General features: G+C 45.7%; 1 protein-coding gene across 1 annotated transcript in view; it reads left to right on the top strand.

Moving 5' to 3' along the window:
- Positions 1–20,283, top strand: part of LOC8033651 (microtubule-associated protein futsch) — a 102,491-nt gene that overhangs the window by 70,476 nt on the left and 11,732 nt on the right. The window contains exons 2-3 of the mRNA XM_040222569.3: positions 10,200–10,295; positions 11,608–20,235. Coding sequence (XP_040078503.1) covers positions 10,200–10,295; positions 11,608–20,235 — 8,724 coding nt within the window. The remainder of the gene's footprint in view (positions 1–10,199; positions 10,296–11,607; positions 20,236–20,283) is intronic.

The following is a 20,283-nucleotide window of genomic DNA, read 5'->3' as shown; positions in this document are numbered from 1 at the left end:
GGGTTCGTTGGGCACTAATTCTCTTCGCTAGCTTTATGGTACGAAAACCCTGAACCCACTCGATCGTCTTTTTAGCTTAGTCCTTGGGACGACTGAAGCAAATTAAAGCGAACTAAAAAAGAAATGACCGTTAAGTTTTAAACAATGCTTTCGTGGAACTTACTTAGACACGCAAAATCGGGACAAATAAGTAGCAACTAAAAATGGGTCTAAATTTGAAGCCCCATCTAAGCTCTTGACAAGTCGGCGCGCAGCTTAAATTATCGCGCCACCGCCGATGATATTACATCATAAGGCCGACAAGAACGCCGAACACTTCTCAGATGCCTGGAGTCTCTCAGAGGAGGCTCAAACGTTTTTTTCAGTATTGCCATTGACCGTGCTTCCTCCGTACACTGCAGCGACTGACTCTTTCGAGATGTTTTGCTGGAGACCGGACAAACTGGAGTCTTTTTTTTTATTTTATTTTTTTTTCAGAGCGAAGAGCGAATTACAAAAAAAGGAGCGTAAACGTACCATAAGCCAAGCCCTATACGTCTCTTGAGCTGTCATAGACTATACGGAGAGCTAGCGTTCCGAAACGCGTCTCTTGTGCGTCGGCATGCAAAGAAGGAGCACACCGATCGAAGGGCAACGTAGAGAAGGCGCAGGGAACGCGTGATGACGATGACAGCCAAGCGCGCACACCGTCATGGGTTGAGGTCGCGGAGTCACCTGCTTCGTGCACAGGGGTTGCATGACGTCAAAACGCCGAGCTCCGATTGGCTCCGATTGGAAGGATTGTGGGTAGAGTCTACCCACTATCTTTCCCATCAGAACCAATCAAAGCTCGAAGCGTTTTGACGTCACTGAAACCCTTGCGCAAGAAGTGGACGATCTTGCACTCAGCTTATCGTATACGCCGGGACACTGGTATAGTCCAAAACGGTGCGGCTACGGCGCAGTGGGGAACAAATTATTTAGTGGGTTTCGTAATAATTGCACTATCAAGCTTGGCTTCCTACGTTATCTACGAAGATACTGCTATAGACTAGAGGGCTTTCTTTATCTGTCTTGTAAGAAATACACAACAGGATAAATTTTAAAACCATCAGAAGCTGGTGCTTCCCCGTGGATATGGAGGACATAATTGAACCACCTTTGTTTATGGTCAAGTTAAGGCTTCCATGTTTGTCTGCCGACGCCCTTTTCCGAAGCGCGTTTTCGTTCCTGGGGCAACGAACCCCACCCCTTCAGACCGTTCCATAAACATTCCGTGTGTCCAGTCAAGTACCCTTAAACATTCAAAGCTGAATAAACGATATCTCTTCGTGCTCTTTTTTTCTTTAACTTTGTTTCTGAGACAAGGATGCTCTGCCATTTTATTTGTTGTATTCGGCGTTTTAACCATGTCCTCGGAGAATCCTCTGGACACGCATTTCTCCGGGTAGACGTACTACGTCAATAAGTAATCAAGACGCAGAAGACGATACGAGAACAAAAGGACGAACCACAGAGTCATTGATCGCATCAGACGAACACAAGAATTGCTCAAATGACGCCACCAACTTCATTTTTTTTATTAATATATCTTATCAACAAGCACGGTCAAGAACCATGATCAAATAAGGCGGAATTCTAATGTTTCGACAAAGTCTATGATGTAACACTGACTGTATAAGATGGGATTGGACCCGGAACCCCAGGATAGCCTGGAAAAGGTCATTACGGAAGCTTAGCGTGCTTCGTGTAAAGATAAAGAAGCGGGAATTGTATATGCAGGTTTGAAGCTACGAGGACACAGTCTTTATGAGTAAATGCCAGCATATACGTATATCTAGCCGGTTTATTACCTGCTACGTAACATTAGTCCCTATTGGTCAGCGTGGAAGCATGCGAGGTAAGTGGAAAGGTTACATGACCGAGTCTGGCCTCGCAATATTCTCTGCCGATGCTGCCCGGTAACGCCCTATCACCAGGTATACTATAGAAGGGCCTATTGAGCGTAAACAAAATAAATGATAATGATGGTGATGATAATTATGTTGATAATGCTAATTACGGTGATAATGATGATAATATTCTTTTTTTTTAATAAACATTGACAGGGGTGTACAAGTGAATAAGCCGAGCGTATATTTATACTTCAACAGGAAAATGAACCGGTAAATACGTATGGCGCACCCCTGATTCCTCTTTACGGAAAATTTAGTGCGTCATTTGAAGCACCTTTAGGATTCTGGTGAAAAGGAAGCTTCGGGCCTAGCGATCACCCCGAAGGGCTGTCGACGAGACACTAGAGAACAGCCGCACATTTATCGATCCAACTGCGTGCCACACTTCCCGTCTCTTTCATTCTCGCGCAGAGCAGACGGCGGCGCTCAAAAACAAAGCGCCAACTTCGATCCGTAACCATGAAACTCGTAGCAATCAATAACGACATCAACTTCAAAAAACCAGCGGACACGGCTTCGAAGCTCCAGAAGAACAGCGTCTAATAACCACACGTTAAAAAAAAAAATGTATTTATATATATATATATATCCCGCTTGAGGAAGAAGGGTCCCCCTTCGAAACGTCGCGGTTTTTGTATGACTTATACATGTTTAATTAAACCTTCCAAGTTTGTTTGACCCTCGGTGGCTTCTGCTTTTATATATATACATATATATCTATATATATATATATATATATATATAGAGAGAGAGAGAGAGAGAGAGACAGATATGTATTTGAGATATCCTGCTGTAAAGCTAGAGACACAGTATATTGTTACGAATGGAAAGGGTAGTCGAATAAGGAATATAATAAAATTGTTTAATAAGGCAAACTTGTGACTGAAAGTACAAGAAGAAAGATACCGAGTACTGGGCGTCGGGGTTTGAACCCGAGGCTGGCTGTACGAAAACGCGGATGATAATATTGTCATCTGCGCTCTCGCACCGACAGCCTTGCGCCTGTTGCACGAGTAGTGACGTTTAGCGCAACACCGCGCTTCTCGCGCGCCTCAAATATTTCTCAAATTCACCGATTTAGTGATTTTTGATGATGCTCAGCAAGTTTACGCTTATTTTCACTATCTAAAAAGTGAATCAACGGGTCTTAGTTGATTGATCGACTGATCGAACAACTCACATGCACAGACAACGTTGGTGTATCTCTTAAACCTTTTCTTTAAACAAATCCGTAAAAAAACACCCAGAATATGAACTACCCGACGTCCGCGCCGAATAAAAAGCATGGCAAAACTAAAACGATCGGACGTGTATAGTATATATAAAGGTATGCGGCAGGGTGCGCAACACCTCACGGACCGGACATCCCGCGCGGACCTTAAATCGAATCAGGGGCCGGACAAACGCAATAACTGCTTCTCGAGTCAATGAATCTTTGCAGCTGCAGGGCGTGGGCGGGCGGGCGGGCGGCGGCGGCTTCGCGTCTGGCGGGCGAGCGGCCGCCCCACGTGACCACGCTGTCGCCTGTCTGCCCGTCTCGACAGCAGACACCTCGATCGATTCGCGGCCGGCGGGGCCGCATTCGCTTCCCCGTCCTCCGGTTAAGCCTAACTACGGAGCACGCCCAGCATGTCTTGGCCCGACGGCTTTCTATACTTTGTTCCACCTAACGTCAAAGCGCAGCAGCCAACGCTACGGACATGATGGGGCCGATCGAGCGAATAAATTCAGATGTGAATCACCTTGCGTTTTTACTGTACTTGTCTCCGAGGGTGTGTATGTTTTCAGGGGCGGATGCAGGAATTTCCTGAGCGGGGGGGGTGGGGGGGTGGGGGGGGGGGGGGGGGGCGGGCAGGGGTTGGTCAGCGTACCATCCGTTTAGGAACCCCCTCCCCCTCTCCCTCGTTTTACGCCCTAAATTTTACACATGCAGAAATCAAGAGGGGGCCCGGGTCAGGATATCCGGAACCCCCCTCTATATCCGCCCTGTATGTCTTCTTTGACTACAGCGCTCCTATACTTCTCGCGAAACAACGTATACGGCATCTGACAGTGTAATAAACATGGAGGGGGAAGTTCCATGGAACGTGTTTTAGAACGAGTCAAGATCAGGATAAACCGGTGTGCACAAAGAGGGTCTATATATAGTCATCACTCCGCATGAATTCGGATCTTTATAAAGTCACTAACATCGGGTATATTACGTTGACACTTCAAGCTTCCTGATTTGTGCTTCTGCGTTCTCATCGGCTAGTATGCTGCTGTTCCTTTTGCCTGTGGCATTATAATAACATGCTCGGGACGGGAGACGCCCCGTCCTGCCTTTATTAAGCCAACGGAGGCTACAGTAGTACAAAAATCGTCATTTACCTGTCTGTAGTGTTCAGAACAGTCACAGGTCAAACTTTGTGTGTTTGTGTGTGTGTGCCTGTTCGTGTGCGTGCGTGTGTGTGTGTGTGTGTGTGTGCGTACCTTTTCACAATGGGAAGTAAAGTGAGTATCCATATTGTAAAGATTGTGTGACTGTGTTAACAGCTATATTGGATGGCTTTCACGTTCCGGTGGTGTGCCCTCTTCAGCGCCCGCGACTAACGTTCGTGCACTCTAAAAAATGCTTGCGCGTCTATTTACCCTCAGAACACTCGAAGAGCCAATCTCTGTGATCTACGAAATCAGCTCAGCGAATGATGAGGCGGGACGCACGCACGCACGCACACACACACACACACACACAAAGTTTGACTGTTCTGAACACTACAGACAGGAATGACGATTTTTGCGGGTAAGTACACGAGTGGGCATTTCTTAGAGTGTAGACATCTTAGAACAAGCACTGGTTTTAGTGGTGATGGGGAAAGAACCTTAGGGAATGCGGAGATGACCAGTCGATCGCTGAAGGGCGGATGACGTCCAGTTGGAGCATGTGATCCGACTCTCGACGGGTGAGTATAGGAACCGGGTCACCCATTTGTGGGTACGTGTTCTGTAAGCTAAGGGCAATAAAACACGGAACTGATTCATTTCGCCACGGAGTGACTGCTCTTATCGTTACTAGCTTAGAACACGTACCCAGAGAACAATCTCCAACCGGGGCCTGGCTACAACGACACATTCGTTTCATCGTACTAATGCACCGATCGACAAACTTAATATACAAAAAAAATAATAATTAAAAAAAAAACGTTAGGAAGTGGCACGTAATGACGTTTCGTTTAATGCTCTTTATAGTTGGAAGACTTGTGTATATTGCGGCATTCTGTGCAGCTTTGCTTCTTCTTGATTGAAGAAACTATTTCATGTGCACAGTTAAAACAGTGACAATAAAACATTTGTATAATGTGCTTTATTTCTGAAACGAAACTAAAATAAACATTGAAAACGCAGCTCCGTGTGCGGTGCTTTAACTTTACGTCAAAGGTATTTAATAACTTATTTAAAATTATAGCAGCATGTTGTTGTGCGTTGATGTAGGTTGTTTTTCGCGACAGGCGGGATCCACTTCAGAGCCTTTCTAGCGTCCCAATACTAACAGGTGTAACTAAAAAAACAGCGTATTGAGTATAAATAAAATAAACGGCGCCACATAAGTAACATGCCACCACTGAGCTCAGATAATAGTATGTTTTCGGCAATTCAGTCCAAGAGACATCGACTCTCTATAGCGAGTGCCCAGGATTATCTCCACGTTACTTAAATTAGCTAGCGTGTTCGATTATTTTATAATATTCACTTAGTGGGACTTCATGATATTAACTTACTATGAATTCTTACTAGCCCAGCAGTTTCCCTGACATTACAATATTCACTTGCTATGACTTCTTACTAGCTAGAATTTCCGTTGCCTTTAGGATATTCCCTTGCAATAATTTCTTACTAACTAGCATCTTCGATTACTGTATTGTATTCACTTATTACAACTTCTTTCTAGCTACTATAGTACTTTCGATGACATCATGATATTCACTTACTATGGCTTCTTACTAGCTGGCATTTTCGTTGGATTTATGATATTCACTTACAATTACTTATTACTAGCTAACATTCTGAGCAGAACGTAATTGGGCGCAAGTGAGCTGGTGTATATTAAACATTTTAGTGAAATTTTTTTTAGACGTTCTCCTTCTCTTCCTTGTCGTCGTCTGTCATTACCTCAGTCTCGGGTTTTTCACTAAAATGTCTAACATTCTCGTTGGCTTTATAAATTCACTTACAATGACTTCTTAATAACAAGCATTTTCGTTGACTTTATTATATTCACTTACTATAACTGCTAACCTCATTTCGACATTTTTTAGTGAGCGAACGTTTTAACGAGAAAAACGCCTCATACAACCTCTTATTACTCAAACACCGGCGGCTCGTTTGATAACCCACGTAATATACTCATCTAGCTGTGCATATGTAATCTCAAATTGGTCCAAGGAACATAAGTTATGCCTACGCAGTTTCGTCTAATCACCCTGAACAGCACCACGCGAGTTATGGGACGCCGGTACCGTGCCATATATCCTAAGCACGTTTCTCGAAACCTTGAAAATCACTTGCGTCATCCGTTAGCTCCGCATGCACGCTCGTCCCGAGGTGCACAGATGACCCAGACATGTAGAGTGCAAGTCCGCCATAACTCACAACCCGTAGCCACAACCTAGTTTGGGGCTCGTCTTTGAATACTAAATCAGTACGAGAAACCTAAACTATTTTCATGTCAGACAGATAACGATGATTACGCTCGGGAACATGCCTAGACTCGTTGCGGACTAAACAGTGACGAGCCTTCGGCACTGAGAAGGAGATTGATTAAGTATTTAGCATGTCCGACGAGCTCCGGCTTCCCGTTTCAGACAAATGTTCAACTCTTGGTTGCTCTGTCGCAATCAATAATACTCCAAAGGTCGACATAACTTCCTTTTTTTTTGTGTGTGTGTGCATGTGTGTGTGAGTGTGTGTGTGTGCGTGTCCTTGCTAAATTCGGATTCAATTACCTCCAAGTCAATACTTTTTGCTGGTGCAGATTTTAATGCAAATATATTGCCTATACTTTTTACTTTTGCTTATTACAAAGAGTCGCGAATATTTCGGAAAGGTCCTTCGTCGATCAGTGAACGTATCTCGCCAACCCGCTCGCACTGGGTCTCTTGGCAAATGTGTCTCATTTTCGGCCTACATTCTAGGGTAAAAGGTAATTACGGAAAACTGAGCGCTACCTACAGTTTTTATTCATCCCCGTGGCAGCTTGCACACGTGCGTACCTGGGATAATATTTTTTTTTCCAATTGCCACTATAGACATTTATTACTTGGTCCAGGATTGCTTTATTTGTAGAAGAAAATTCCCGCGCGTGGCCGTCCATATCACGACCACGTTGCGGCAATCTCTTCTTTAGATAGGATCCAGGAGCAATACCGATGTTTTTATTTTGCCGACTGACAGCCCGTCCGCAGCCCCGAAATTGCGGCAAGAAACTCCCGGCGTGAAAGGGCGGCATCCAATGGGGCGTTAGGAAAACTTTCCAGGAACTTTCTAATCAGTCTCGTGGACCATACCCGCGTAAGAACGTTTGCCAATAAAAAATTCATATTTTCCTTTTTTGTTTTTTCGCTTGTGTAGTTTGAGTTTGGTTGTTGCATCACTCGTTCCTTGGCGCTTTACAAATTGATTTTATACACTCAAAGCTTTTTTTTAACGAGTAAATAAGGTACGGGTGAGGTTCTAATAGTATATAATGATTTGGATGGAACGTTAAAGCACCCGCGTTTTATCCCGTAAAGAGTTTATAGGATAATTCATTTAACCCTAATTAAAAAAAAAATTTCATCGCACCATTTCAGGGATTTAAGCCGCTGCTGAATTTTGAAAATGTTTGAAGAGGCGGAAGAGTTAAGGCAAATTTCAAAACACATTTTGTTGGGGCACATGACGCGCCATTCACGAAAAAGTGAGAAAAAAACAACATTACATACAATATTGAAGCCCTGGATGGTACTGATGATTTAAATAAAATCACTGCTGCAGAATTAGTTTGCCGCCCGGAAAGCACCGTGGGCGAAAGAGGAGGGGGGATCTACCGCATTGTGATCTAGGACTGCCTTGCGCCCCCGAAATTTCGATCGCACCGTCATGACGAAGACGACTATTCAGGAATTGTAGTTTTTTCGCTTCGCTTCGCTATACTTCGCTTCAGCTTCAGTCTCGACGCAGCCGACGCTACAAGCTAATGGGGCCAATAAACAGCGTCAAAAGCGCAAGTCACTGTGTCTTTTGTTGTTTTTGATTGGTTCAGTGATGATAGAACACGTACGGAAAGATGACAAACATTCTGATGGTGCGTTTTTGACGTAGTCTGATTAGTGCCATCAGCACGTAGCGTCGCCTGCGTACGGAAGGCGAAACGAAGCATAGAATACCCTTAAAGGGAAACTGAAGAGGTTCTGTATTTGAGGAAAAACCTGTAAATCGTCTTTATTTGGCATCCAAAATCACAAATATCTAGTTTTTTTGTTTGTTTGTTTTTTTTAATTTGGAGCACGGAGGTTGCAGAAATTAATTTTTTTACGTACTGCCGAAGCCCCTCCTTCCCGGAGAGTGACGTCATATCCAGTTCTTGGAATCTCTCGCGCATCTTCAGCGCCCATCAGAGCTACGCACGCACACTCGCGCTATTTAAAAAAGAAAAAAAAAAAAAAGGTCAATGCGGTATTCAGATTCACTGGATAAAAATTACTCTCAAATTCACCTCCAACTCATTTTTTAAGAACTTTTTTAGATTTTTTTTTTTTATTGAAGAAGAGAAGACATTACGCTTGGGGATAGCCGTCTGCATTTACCCGAAATAACGCGTAATATACATTACATCACTGATCACGGATCGCGACGTTCAATGCGCCGGGTGACTCCAAATACTGAAATACCACTCTACCGACAACTCAAGGAAGGAAGGGCGTGGCGTGTTCCCCTCCATCTCATTATCCCTCCGTAGCCAATCACATGGCGGCGTTGGCCGATCAAAACGCCGAGGAAGCAATCACGACCCGAGAAGTGTTAACATGATAAACTACGCCCCGCGTTTCTTAACTTGTCGGTGACTATTGTGGCTGATTTGTTTAAACGTTATTACATTACAAAGGCATGCACAAACACCAGAAGTAGCAGCGCTGAAATCATACTGCTGCGGTCAGTAAGTCCAGTAAAAACAAACAAAGCACTTGAACCGTCCACCGCTTTTTTTATTAGTTTTTGTTTTTTAGATTACAAGCCCAGAACGTTTACGCACAACGACATATGTGGAAAATGTAATCATTGCCACGTATGTACAGTACCACACCCATGCGTAACCAGAAAAATAAACAAAGCGGACGTATAGTTTTCCGGTGAAGCACTCACGTACCACCCTTATATGTTTTGCACTGATCTTTAATCTTAATTTCAGAACCAATCGTTAGCTTTTTTTTTTCTTTCTAGGTATGCACGAACGTGTTTTTTGTCGATATTTCCTTACGCGCTATGTTTATTCCTAAGTACGATGTGCAACAATACAAAAAGACCCATTCGTCGAAACATGTTTTAGGCAACCATTTCGTCGTTTACCCTGAGACTGGGTTTTTTTTAGAAGAGCAGAAGTAACAGAAAAAACAGACAGCTCTTCTAAAAGAAACCCAGTCTCATGGTAAACGACGAAATGGTTGACTTCCACCAGCTAGCCTGCACTTTGACTCTTTTTTCATGTTTTAGGCAGCTGTGCTAGACTCTTTGTGGTCAGGCCCACATTTCTGGGGTCGAGTAAATTACATTTTATTTCTAAAAAAATAAATGTAGCCAAAATGTGCTCAGTATACCGCCGCATGAACTGCCTCAGCGAATGGGGCTTTCATATTGCGGGAGACTGTGCATAAAACAAACGGCCCTTGATTGTGATCGCGCGGTAGGTTAATGTGAGCTATACTATGTATCTATACGATGATCCTCTTTCACGTATATCCATTCGCGATGCTCCAGTAATCGCGTCAAATATAAAATACTCTGCAAAACACGTAAACTGATGTAACTTTTAGGGGAAGTCGAAGTTTGTATAACCCTTCATAAGTTATGTCTTGATCCCAGCGATACTCTGCACTGCTGCCAACCGATTTCCCAGAATCATATTTAGTACGTGTACTATGCACTTACTCCAGCCTGAGCACTGTCACCGCCACGTTAATTATCAGTTGTTTACCGTTGATGTGAACGGAGTGTGGGGTTGTCTATAATTGTTACTATTTTTCTCTCCAGGACTGTTATCATGGGACGTGAAGGCAACGGGCACGGACCTTTCCTCAGCCGAAAAGACATGCTTGTCGGTCAAGGTCAGCGCTGGCCCTCACAACGGTACGCTTTCCCGTTTTCAAAATTAACCTCGCAGTGTTTTCGCTCTCCTAGTCACCGCAGGCGACTGTCGCGTTCGTACACACTTTTGAAGTCAGAACCCTCTTGAAGTCGGGCAGGCTCGATGAACAGAGGAGCAGTCCATGTTCCCTAACGCTTAAATCTCCACCGGAGTCAGTTGCTTAATTTGTTCCCTCGTGCCTCTTGGGGAAATGCCCGCAGCACTATACTCTCTGTCACCCTAAGTGTGAGCGCAGTCGAAGGCACTAACACATATACAGAATCACGAACAAACCTATGGTCAAGTCGCTGAGCCTTCCCTGTACATGATTGGCTTAGCTCTGATCGAATGCGTACAAAGACGTGGAAAACACAATGACGTTGCTCTTTCGACGCGGTTTGATTGGTCCCATAGGTTAAAGTGCCTTCATGTTCGGGACATGAAGGCACCCTACCATAGGTACGTATCGTCAGATACGTCCAGACTTGGGCTGACATGAGGTATAGAAATCTCCGAAGTAAGTTTTAACGTTTGGGAAATTAAGCTGGGCAACCTTTTGAGATTGTCATTTCTTTAGATTGAGATTGAAGAGATTGTGATTGCGTGCCTCGCGAATGGCATAAAAAAAGCTGCTACAAAATATAATTGTCACATCTATTAATTTCATCTCCAAATTATATCACCTTCAATATTACGATTATTTACGACGTGCCTGCGAAAGTAAAAAAATTAGTTCCAGAGATGCAGTCGGAAGTACAACATCATAGTTCGATGTTTTATATATAAAATCCATGTATTTACGAAAACCGCCGTGGTATACCGGAATCTTAACACTGCGTTTTATGACTATTGATTGCGTCTCGTTATCGGCGTCATATAAGATAAGATACTTCAAACATGTTTGCGCATTTATTTTAAACGCAAACGCGTGATACAACTTTGTTCAAATCTTGATTAGCCCACCGGCAAAGTTTTTCTGACCAGTCCTATTTTGACCTTTTGCAGAGCAATTTCTACTATAGGGCCAGGCATTATAAGAACTGCAGGGCTTGATTTAATGATATGTTCATATGTTCACGCTTCTTGCTTCGTAATTCGTTCTTCGGCGATCTTATCCGCTAATGCCACACTCTCATTGGTTGTGGAGTGATAACAGGATGCTCGGAATTGTCACTTTCTGCGTTTCTTAAGCTGGCACTGACTAAACACCGTGACTTTTGACGCCTTCCTGTTACTAAACACTTACCTTAACAAAAGAAAAAGAAAAACACGGTGAATTGAACTTATGTATCCCGTTTCCTCTATTTGGAACAGAGCTCCTGATCCAGCACTCGACCGAGAGCCTCGCCCTGGAGGTGCTCCTCAACCCAGAGGTGTCCACGTTCCGGCAATGTTTCCAGAACATGATGCTCTCCGGCACCACACACAAACACGTCATTCACGCCGGCTACGCCTTCGGGGGGTCGGGGGACTGGATCCTCCGGGACGGCGTCTTCAGCTGCCACGACCTGGAGTCGGCCCTCCATGATCCAGAGGTCGAACAGGCCCTGCGAAAGCAGAGGTTTCACACCCTCCATGTCCACTGCTCCCCCGAGGGCTCCTGGCGCCAGCCTCCGGTCGGGGTGAGCCTCAACCCTCCGGACATCGTGGACCAACTGGCGGGATCCAACCACCTGCTCTCCTGCCTGGACACGGTGCTGACTAGTCCGCCCCTGACGAGCCTCCTGCCATCGTCCAGCGTGGTGGGCAACATCCGCTTCAGGAGGCCCACCATGTACGTGTTTCCGGGCGGCCAGGGCGACTGCGCCCTGTTCGGTGTCACCGGCTTCACGCTGCTTGTGGACGGCGGGTTCGCGAGGAAGCCTTGCTTCTGGGAGTTTGTACGACACCTGGACCGCCTGGACTCGGTCCTCGTCACCAGATTCAACCAGTTCAACTCGTGCGGCCTCACTGCTCTTGCGCAGAGGAAAGCGCTCGAGAGAGTCTACCCGCAGGTGGGACACGTCTTCTGTAATGCGGTCAAGTCTCCGTCCGATGAGGAGCTGCAGAAAGACCGGGACCAGCTTCTTGTCAGCGTAGTTGCGCAAGGACTGGAATTTTTACAAGGAGTCCGGGAAATGGGTCTTGCTCCTCAAGCCTGTCGCCAAGACCAGCATCCATTGACCTTGTACCACAAGGTCGGACACGGGACGCTCGAGATGTACGTCTTGAGCCCAGGACGTGCGAACGACGAGGACAGCTCTGTGTGTGTGCTTCTGGTGTGGCGACCTGCCAAAGTGTCCGAGCCTGTAACCCGCATCCTGCTGCCTGGCAGCGCAACACAGAGCGTCATATTTGAAGGTTTGAAGAAACTGAGCCACCTTTCTGTGTTAAAAAGTCGTGCGGTGACGGCTGAGACGCGGATCGGACTCAAGAAGCCCAAGGTCCAGGAAAAGCCGGTGCGGGCGGCGTCCGTTCCGCCCAGGTCTGGCGTGGCTAGGAGGGCAACCGGAAAAGTGGAATCACCGTCACCGTCCCCGACGCCCCCGGAAAAACCAAAAGCAACTTCCAAAGTAAAGGCCAACAAGCCCGTCGAGCACATTGCCAAAAGACAAGCAGAAGAGCAGAAAAAAGCTGCTCACAAGGCAGCCAAAAAAGAACCAAAGAAAACTGTTATCGACAAGATAGCGGAACAAGTAGACGAAAAGAAAGAAGACAAGCTCTCCGTGAAAGATGAAACGACAGCCATTGAAAATATCATAGAGAAGAACAATATCGTCGAAGCACTATCTAAGAAAGATCAGGATGACATTGTGGACAAAGAACTGACCAACCTCATAACCGACAGAACTTTGGAGAAAACAAAAGGCGACGCAAAAAAAGTGGATACAACAGAACCCAGTGACAGGCACAAGCCCACGGAGAAAGCTTCCGCTAAACGTGAAGTAAAAAAAGTGACCCAGCCGAAACCAACAGCAAAGTCCAAAGGAGCCAAGGATGTGACAAACAAAAAAACCGTGGAGGCTAAAGCTGTTGCTCGCAAAGCAATCGAACCTACGAAAGCGAAGCCGCGTCCGGCGGTTACTCCTCCTACAAAACCTCTGGTCCGGGACTCAAGGTCGAAATCACCAGCTAGTTCAGCCTCCAGTTCCCCCAAGCACGCCCCTTCCAAGCCGACGCATGAACGACCAGTGAGGTCGGTAAGGGGAGGAGCACGGACTGCAAAACAGGCTTTGGCAGCGCTGGAAGGAGCCGCTGATGTTGCTCTTTCGAAGGCTGGCGAAAAACCAACCGCCCAAGTGAAGCCCGACAAAAGAATTGAACTTGTGAGTCAGTCTGCGGATGAAAGTTCAACTTCAAGAGAGGCAATCGAAGAAAAGGAAGCGACGGAAGCGACCAAGGAAGAAAAGCCAAGCTTTGAAGGAGTGGGAAGCAGTGAAAGCCACAAGGAGACAATCGAAGCAGATCAACTAGAAGAACCTCTACCAGAAGCTCTCGATAAGCTTCACGTACAAGGTGAAATCAGACCTCCAGAAGAAATAATTTTACATGAAGCTGTGGCAGGTTTACAGGAAACTGGTAGGGAAGAAAAGCCGTCAGAGCAGAAACCGAGTGATGAAAAAGGTGAGCTCGACGAGTTAGACCATGTACCATCACCGGAGCCGACAGTATCAGCATCGTCTGAAGGCGTTCCTTCTCTTGAGGATGAAATTCTAGAGATTTCGCCAAGAGACAACGCATCTGTTCCTCCCTGCGCTCTTGAAGCGGACCTGAGCCGAGTTCGTGCCCTCTCCAGCGGACAGCGAACTCCAGATTCCCTGGATACACCACGCGAAGTCGGAGATGGCACTGCTCCATCCACAGAGCAAGATATTTTGGCTGCTATGGAAAAACACAAGCTTGTTTCCAGAGAACAAGTCGCGGAAATGAAAAGGCGAGACTCTTTGGACTCCATTGAAGGAGAAGTTCCAATCGAAGAAGAGGAAGCCGTCCCGTTGCATCTAGATGCTGAAAAGATGGCACCAGTTTGTTCCGAGCAAGCGAAACCGTGGGAGGCAGAGTCAAATATTCACCAGGTAAAAGAAGTGGGGCTTTCTCCTGAACTTAAAGCCCCTTTTGGAATCACCGTTGACACCATTCACTCCACTGAGATCCACAAAGAGGAGACAGGTGCAACGCCCCAAGTCGCTGATATTCAACAGCAACCGGGGCCTATTACTCCTCCATTTACCCCTGACAACAATATCGATGGCGATGAAGTAGCACACGAAAGTCAAGAGAAATTACTAGCCACCTCTCAAGTCAGTCACAAAGACGAAAAAGAACAAGATGTTGCAAGGCGCGATGAACGATCGCCTTCGACGGATTATAATTTACGGGAAGATGAAGGCAACAAAAAGGCAACAGCCAGGTCTCCTCTTCTTACAGAAAACTCCCAAGTACCCCATAGTAAAAGAGATTCTCTGTTAAGCGACGACAATGAGATGCAGGAGTACGGCTTTGTGAAAAAAGCAGAAGACGCATTAGACAAAAAAGAGTCAGATAAGGAGGACATTCGTGAACTGAAAGATCAAAAAGAAACCTCAGATGTTCAGCAGGCTTCTGTCGTCTCAGACACAGAAATGGTACCCCTCGAAGATATCAGTAGAAAAAGCTCCCAATTGCTTCCCTCTGCTGAGATGACTCCTGGCGCTGAGCCCCTGACGGCCGAAGATATTTCAGCCGGAGATTCACACGGTGATCACGAAGCGTTCTTGACTACTGCTGAAAATGAAGATGCTAAAAAGAAGCACCCTTCTCTCCCTAAATCAAAGCCAGAACAAGTTACAGAAAAAGAAATGCCTGATATCCCTGGAGAAGCGAAACCAACACAACAGTTTGTTGAGCCTGAAGAGATTAAAGGAAAAATATTTCAAGCTGCGCAACCTGACGATGGGAGCTTCTCTTCGGAATCACTAGTGGAAAAAGATTTTCTGGAACACGCTAAAAGGAAAGATGAAGAAGAACAAAAGGCTGATGAAAGTCTCGGCGACGTTTGTGACATTCCAGTAGGTTCTGAGGGGCTTGAGGAAGCTGAAATAAAACCCAGCGATGCCGCTTCCAGACCAGTGGAACATTTGCCTACAGACGAAGATATTCAGCTACACGCCAGAGAACCACCTTCCATCATGGACAAACATCCCCAAGAAACGTTGAAGTATTTAAAAAGTGATCAGACAGAAACCAGCAAATTCGAAGATGACGAGCCCAAGGAACAGGAAATCAAACCAATGAAATCGGAGACGAAACAATCCGCTGAAGTAATAACTGCTTTTACAGAAGAAATTATCTCGGATTCAGCGAAGCAGCATTCCCCAAAAGAAGATATGAGTAAAACAAATGAACTAGAACTTTACCAAGAGCAAACTGCAGCGCCCCCTGAAAAACGAGATGCAAGTCAGACCGAGCAAAAAGAAGAGAAGCCTGCATTATCGGCAGAACCTGTGCACACCGAGAAGACCGATCATGAAATAAAGTCTGATATTAGTTTTACTGCTTTAGCAACCCAGGACCTGGGTGTTGAACAGGCTTCCTATCCAGAGCCTGACTATAAAGCAGAAGACTTTGAAGCTCCATCAATCGCAAAAGAAAGTTCGTCTCCAACTGCTCCCGACAGTGGCATTTATGAAGAGACCACGGAGTTTCCTAGAGAGCAGTCAGAAATGCAACCACATGAAACTGCCTCGGAGGATGGTGATACGTCGACAACGCCTATAACATTGAAGCCTGAGAGAACCACAGGTCTTGAACCCTTTAAAGTGGGAACCGCGGAAAACATCGTTGATGAGTCAGAATTCCTCATCGGAACCAAAACTGAAGCTCCGTGTTTAGAGAAGTTCGAGGATCTTGAACCAAAACCCAAAGCTTTTCTTCCTGGAGAACGTAAAATTGCTCAAGATAAGGAACAAGAACCAAGCAAAGCCGCCGCCACCAAACTCTCCGATGACAAAGCTGTTGAGCCTGAAGATTCTCAAAGACCAAGGTTAGATCATGCCCAATCAGAAAGGCCGCAATCCACCGAAGCTGAAAAAACTACCGCGGATATTCCGATGTCACCGGAGAGCGAGAAAACCGATACCCACTTGAGGGAGCCCGTTCTGCAGGATGAAGTCGGCGGTAGAGATGGTGAGCCTGATGCTAGTGTCGTTCCTCGGGCTGTTGTAGAAGCAAGAAGGGAATCAGCGGAAACGACTGACGCCAAAATCGTTATGGAAAAAGAGAAAGCGCATGAGTTCAGCGACGACAAGCCAAGTTTCCAAAAAGACAAAGAAAGCAGTGAAGCACTAGAACCGGAGCATGACCCATCTGGAAAAGACAAGCCCATTGAATTTTCAGAAGATTCGAACCAGAACATTAAAGAAGACACCATTGGCGGAAAGTTTTCCATGCCCGGGGAGGATATGGATACGCAAGACGAAAGCGTGTCGCAAACGAAAAAGAGCTTCAGGGAAGAAGAAGAAGAAGAGGAGGAGAAAGAACCTAGAAAATTGGAAGAACCTACTCCAAAAGTTACCAGTTCACTAGGAAGTTATCCCGACGATTCAAGTACACTAACCCAGGATACCTCTTCCCAAACTACTGCCCAAACAATTCAGTCACCGGAAAAAACTGATTTGAAACCTCTCATATCACGCGATGAAGAACGGTCGTTAACTAATGGATCTGACAGCTTAGAATTGCAAGCAACAACTCCTGGTGTAGATACACTTGCGCCTGAAGAACAAAAGCGGCCTGAAGAACGTGCCGTCATTCAGCAAAGTGAGATAGACACGCCAGGGGAGCGAGACAGCAAGCCCATGTCAGAGGCGGATGACAGAGTTTCTAAAAAACAAGCAACAATCGACCTTGAAAAACTTAGAGATGACCACGAGCGACAAGACGAATTGACTTTTGATGAGAGTCACTTTCATGGCATACCTGACGCCCGGACTCCACACACAAAAGAAAAAGAAGCTCCGGACGTACTTGCACGAGAAACAGAACCTCCTAAACTAAATGAAATGCCCGTCATACTTCCCACTCATTCCGAAGAAAGAAAAGACGAACCACGTCTGGTTCAGGATTTAGCAATCAAAAAAGAGGACAGCGAGATTCCTCAACAAGACCTAAATTTAGTAGAGGACGCACTCAAGGCCACTGCTGATTTAGCAAACTCTTCGGCCCCAATCTTAAGTCATCTAGACGAAACTCAAAGCGAGCTTACTCGTGACAAGCTGCCTAGCAGTGAAGACCTCTCCGGAGTTAAAGCTATTACCCCTACAATCGCTGCTTCTGAGGAGGCTGTTCCCCCGCTGAGAAAAAAACGTGAGTTCGCAGACGATGAAGATCATTATATTCATCCCGTAGAATCAGCTGTAAGGGACATTTTAGATGAAGACGTGCACTTAAAGACGACTAAGAAGCCAAGGAAGGACTCAAGGTCAGACGACGAAACGCTCGGAGTATCCGAGAAGATTTCTGGTCCTGGACAACACGAGGGACAACACCAGAGAAGAATTGAAGTGCAAAGTATTTCCGACGACTCAGTTTCGGATCTGCCGGGTGATACAGCAGCAACGCCGTCCGAGCCAGCTGAACAAACAAAACGTGACTATCCAGAACTTCATGATGATGACGTCTCAAAAGAAACTGATGAACCCAAAAAAGTGGATCACCTCCAACAGCGCCACCTCAAGCAACATCCTTCTACGCCCGAAGAGATGACAGCAACCATGGGGAAAGTGCCACAGAATATATCTGGTGAAGACAAATCCCGGATCGACCAATTCGACTTGCCTCAAAAAGACTTCGGTGTTGAAAAGCTACTTGGAGACCAGAATGCACAAGAAACCCCAGCACGTTCGATGTCGGATGGCTACGATCAAACGACTTTAGAATTAAAAACTGAGGAAGCAAAACATAAAATCGGCGAAGAACCACCTGACATGCCAGATTTCACAGATTTAAACGAACGTAAACCGTCAAGGGGTGCAGTTAAGGAGTTGTTTGAAGATATCACAGGACCAACCCGTCAATCGAAAATAACCACCGAAGAATCGGTCATTCCCGTAGAGCCTGAGGCTGTTGAAGACCACGAGAAACTCGTCGTTTCATTTACCTCGGATCAAAGCGAAGTTAGAGTCAGTCCCGATTTTCCGACGAGGGAAGCAGAAAAACAAGACCAAACTAAACCAGGGACTCAAGAGGAACTACTAGAAGATGCGTACCTTAGCAAACGCGAATCAAGCGTTGCCATTCAAAAAGACTCCGATCGCGTCGAAACATCCGTTCGAAGCCCGCATATTATTGACACTGAACATCACAAACCCGAAGAGCCTAAGGACGCCTGTCATACTTCAGCTGACAAAGTTTCTCTGACCAAACTAGAGAACGAAGCCTTTACAGATGAGGATGGAGGAGCTCAGAAGCAAGAAGAAAATATTGAAGATGTTGAAAACACATCTTTATTAATATCCGAGAAGGAAACAGAACCCCCATATCTGCCCTCCGAAGCTAAAGCACCAAGTAGTGGTGAAACTACAAGGCAACCAGATCCACAACACCGCGACAAACTTTCGGGTGTTATCGGAACTAACCTTCGAGAGGATTTCCCCAGAGAGGATGAAGATACCACGCTGTTTAAGACCACAAGTGAGCACATTATCGACGAGCATCATAAAGAGGAAGCTCCCGACACATCGGGCCTGGTAAAAAGAGATGAAGACATTGCCGAGCAGCCAGTGTCTTCCACTCGAATTCAACCATCAAAAGAGGAAGCTGGTTTAGCACCTACGTCACAAAGCTTAGATCAATCACACAAGACTGACGTCGAGGAGGAGGCTATGGACGTTCCCGTCCAAAAGCAAGAGACGGCAGTTTACGAAAAATCACCTGACATGGGGGTAAGAATTCATGTTGGTGACAAAAAAGAAGTTGAAAAACCCCAAGAAGAAATCAAGCTTGATTTAAGCGACCTCGAACCACACGCAGCAGAGCATGACGTAATTTTGGCATCGCTAGCAACCCTAGTAAAAAGTGAAATACCTGCAACCTTGGATACATCAACAGTAAAAGCAGTCGATCACTCTGAAGCACCGCAGACCGTTTTAGAGAAGCTTATTCCGGGAGCGCATCACCAAATAGACGATGACGTACTACTGGAAGACCTTAAAGCTTTTGAAGCAGATTCTGGGGAGGTCACCGATGGAATGGAAGCTACTTTTCCCACTGACGAAAACTTAAATGTAAAGCAAAGCCTGGAAATACCTCTTGCTAAAGCTTTGCAAGACCAGGTAACCGAGGAAGACGCAATCGTCCCCAAAGAAGGCGTTTCCACTGGTTTTGATTTCAGATCACCATCAGAAGTTCTAAAAGTACATCTTCCGAAACCTGAAAAAGAGTCTGACATTAATGAGGTTTTTGCCGAGTCTGCTCTCCTACAAAATGCATCTCCTAACGAAGACGACAAGCTCCTTTTAGAATCTCTCAAACAAGAAATAATTGACGAATGTTTGCTACAAAGTGAAATGGTTGCTAGCCATGTCCCACTTTCGCAACATGATGTACCACCAGCTGATTCTCTAAATGAACTCACTGACAAAGCCCCTTCAGACAAAGCACCGACTGTCTTTGCTGAGAAAGTTGAACAGAGGCCAGAAGCAAGGCAGTTGTTACTTGGTGATCATGCGTCTGCTGAAGAAATTGGGAAGATTTGCCTGAAAGATGGCACAGATGTGCGCCCTACGGCCCCTTCGCCCGCACACGTAAGCGAAGAGAAAGTCACTCAATCATTCTTATCCTCAGCTGCTGAAGACTTACATGATGAGGATTCTCATAATATATTATCAGCCGACAAGCCCGAGGATATCTTAGCTGAAGAATCTTCTTTGCCTGCCTCAGATCTTCCAGACACCGTTTCTCTCTCAAGAGAGTCACCATTAAAAGGTAAGACATGATGGCCGCTGAGAACATAGTTTTTTTAACACGGCTATT

This window comes from Ixodes scapularis, unplaced genomic scaffold (genome assembly GCF_016920785.2).
Source record: "Ixodes scapularis isolate PalLabHiFi unplaced genomic scaffold, ASM1692078v2 PGA_scaffold1__304_contigs__length_218370807, whole genome shotgun sequence".
In the NCBI taxonomy this organism is placed as follows: domain Eukaryota; kingdom Metazoa; phylum Arthropoda; class Arachnida; order Ixodida; family Ixodidae; genus Ixodes; species Ixodes scapularis.
Note: the sequence above shows the minus strand (reverse complement) of the source record. Positions and strands in the feature narration are given on the sequence as shown.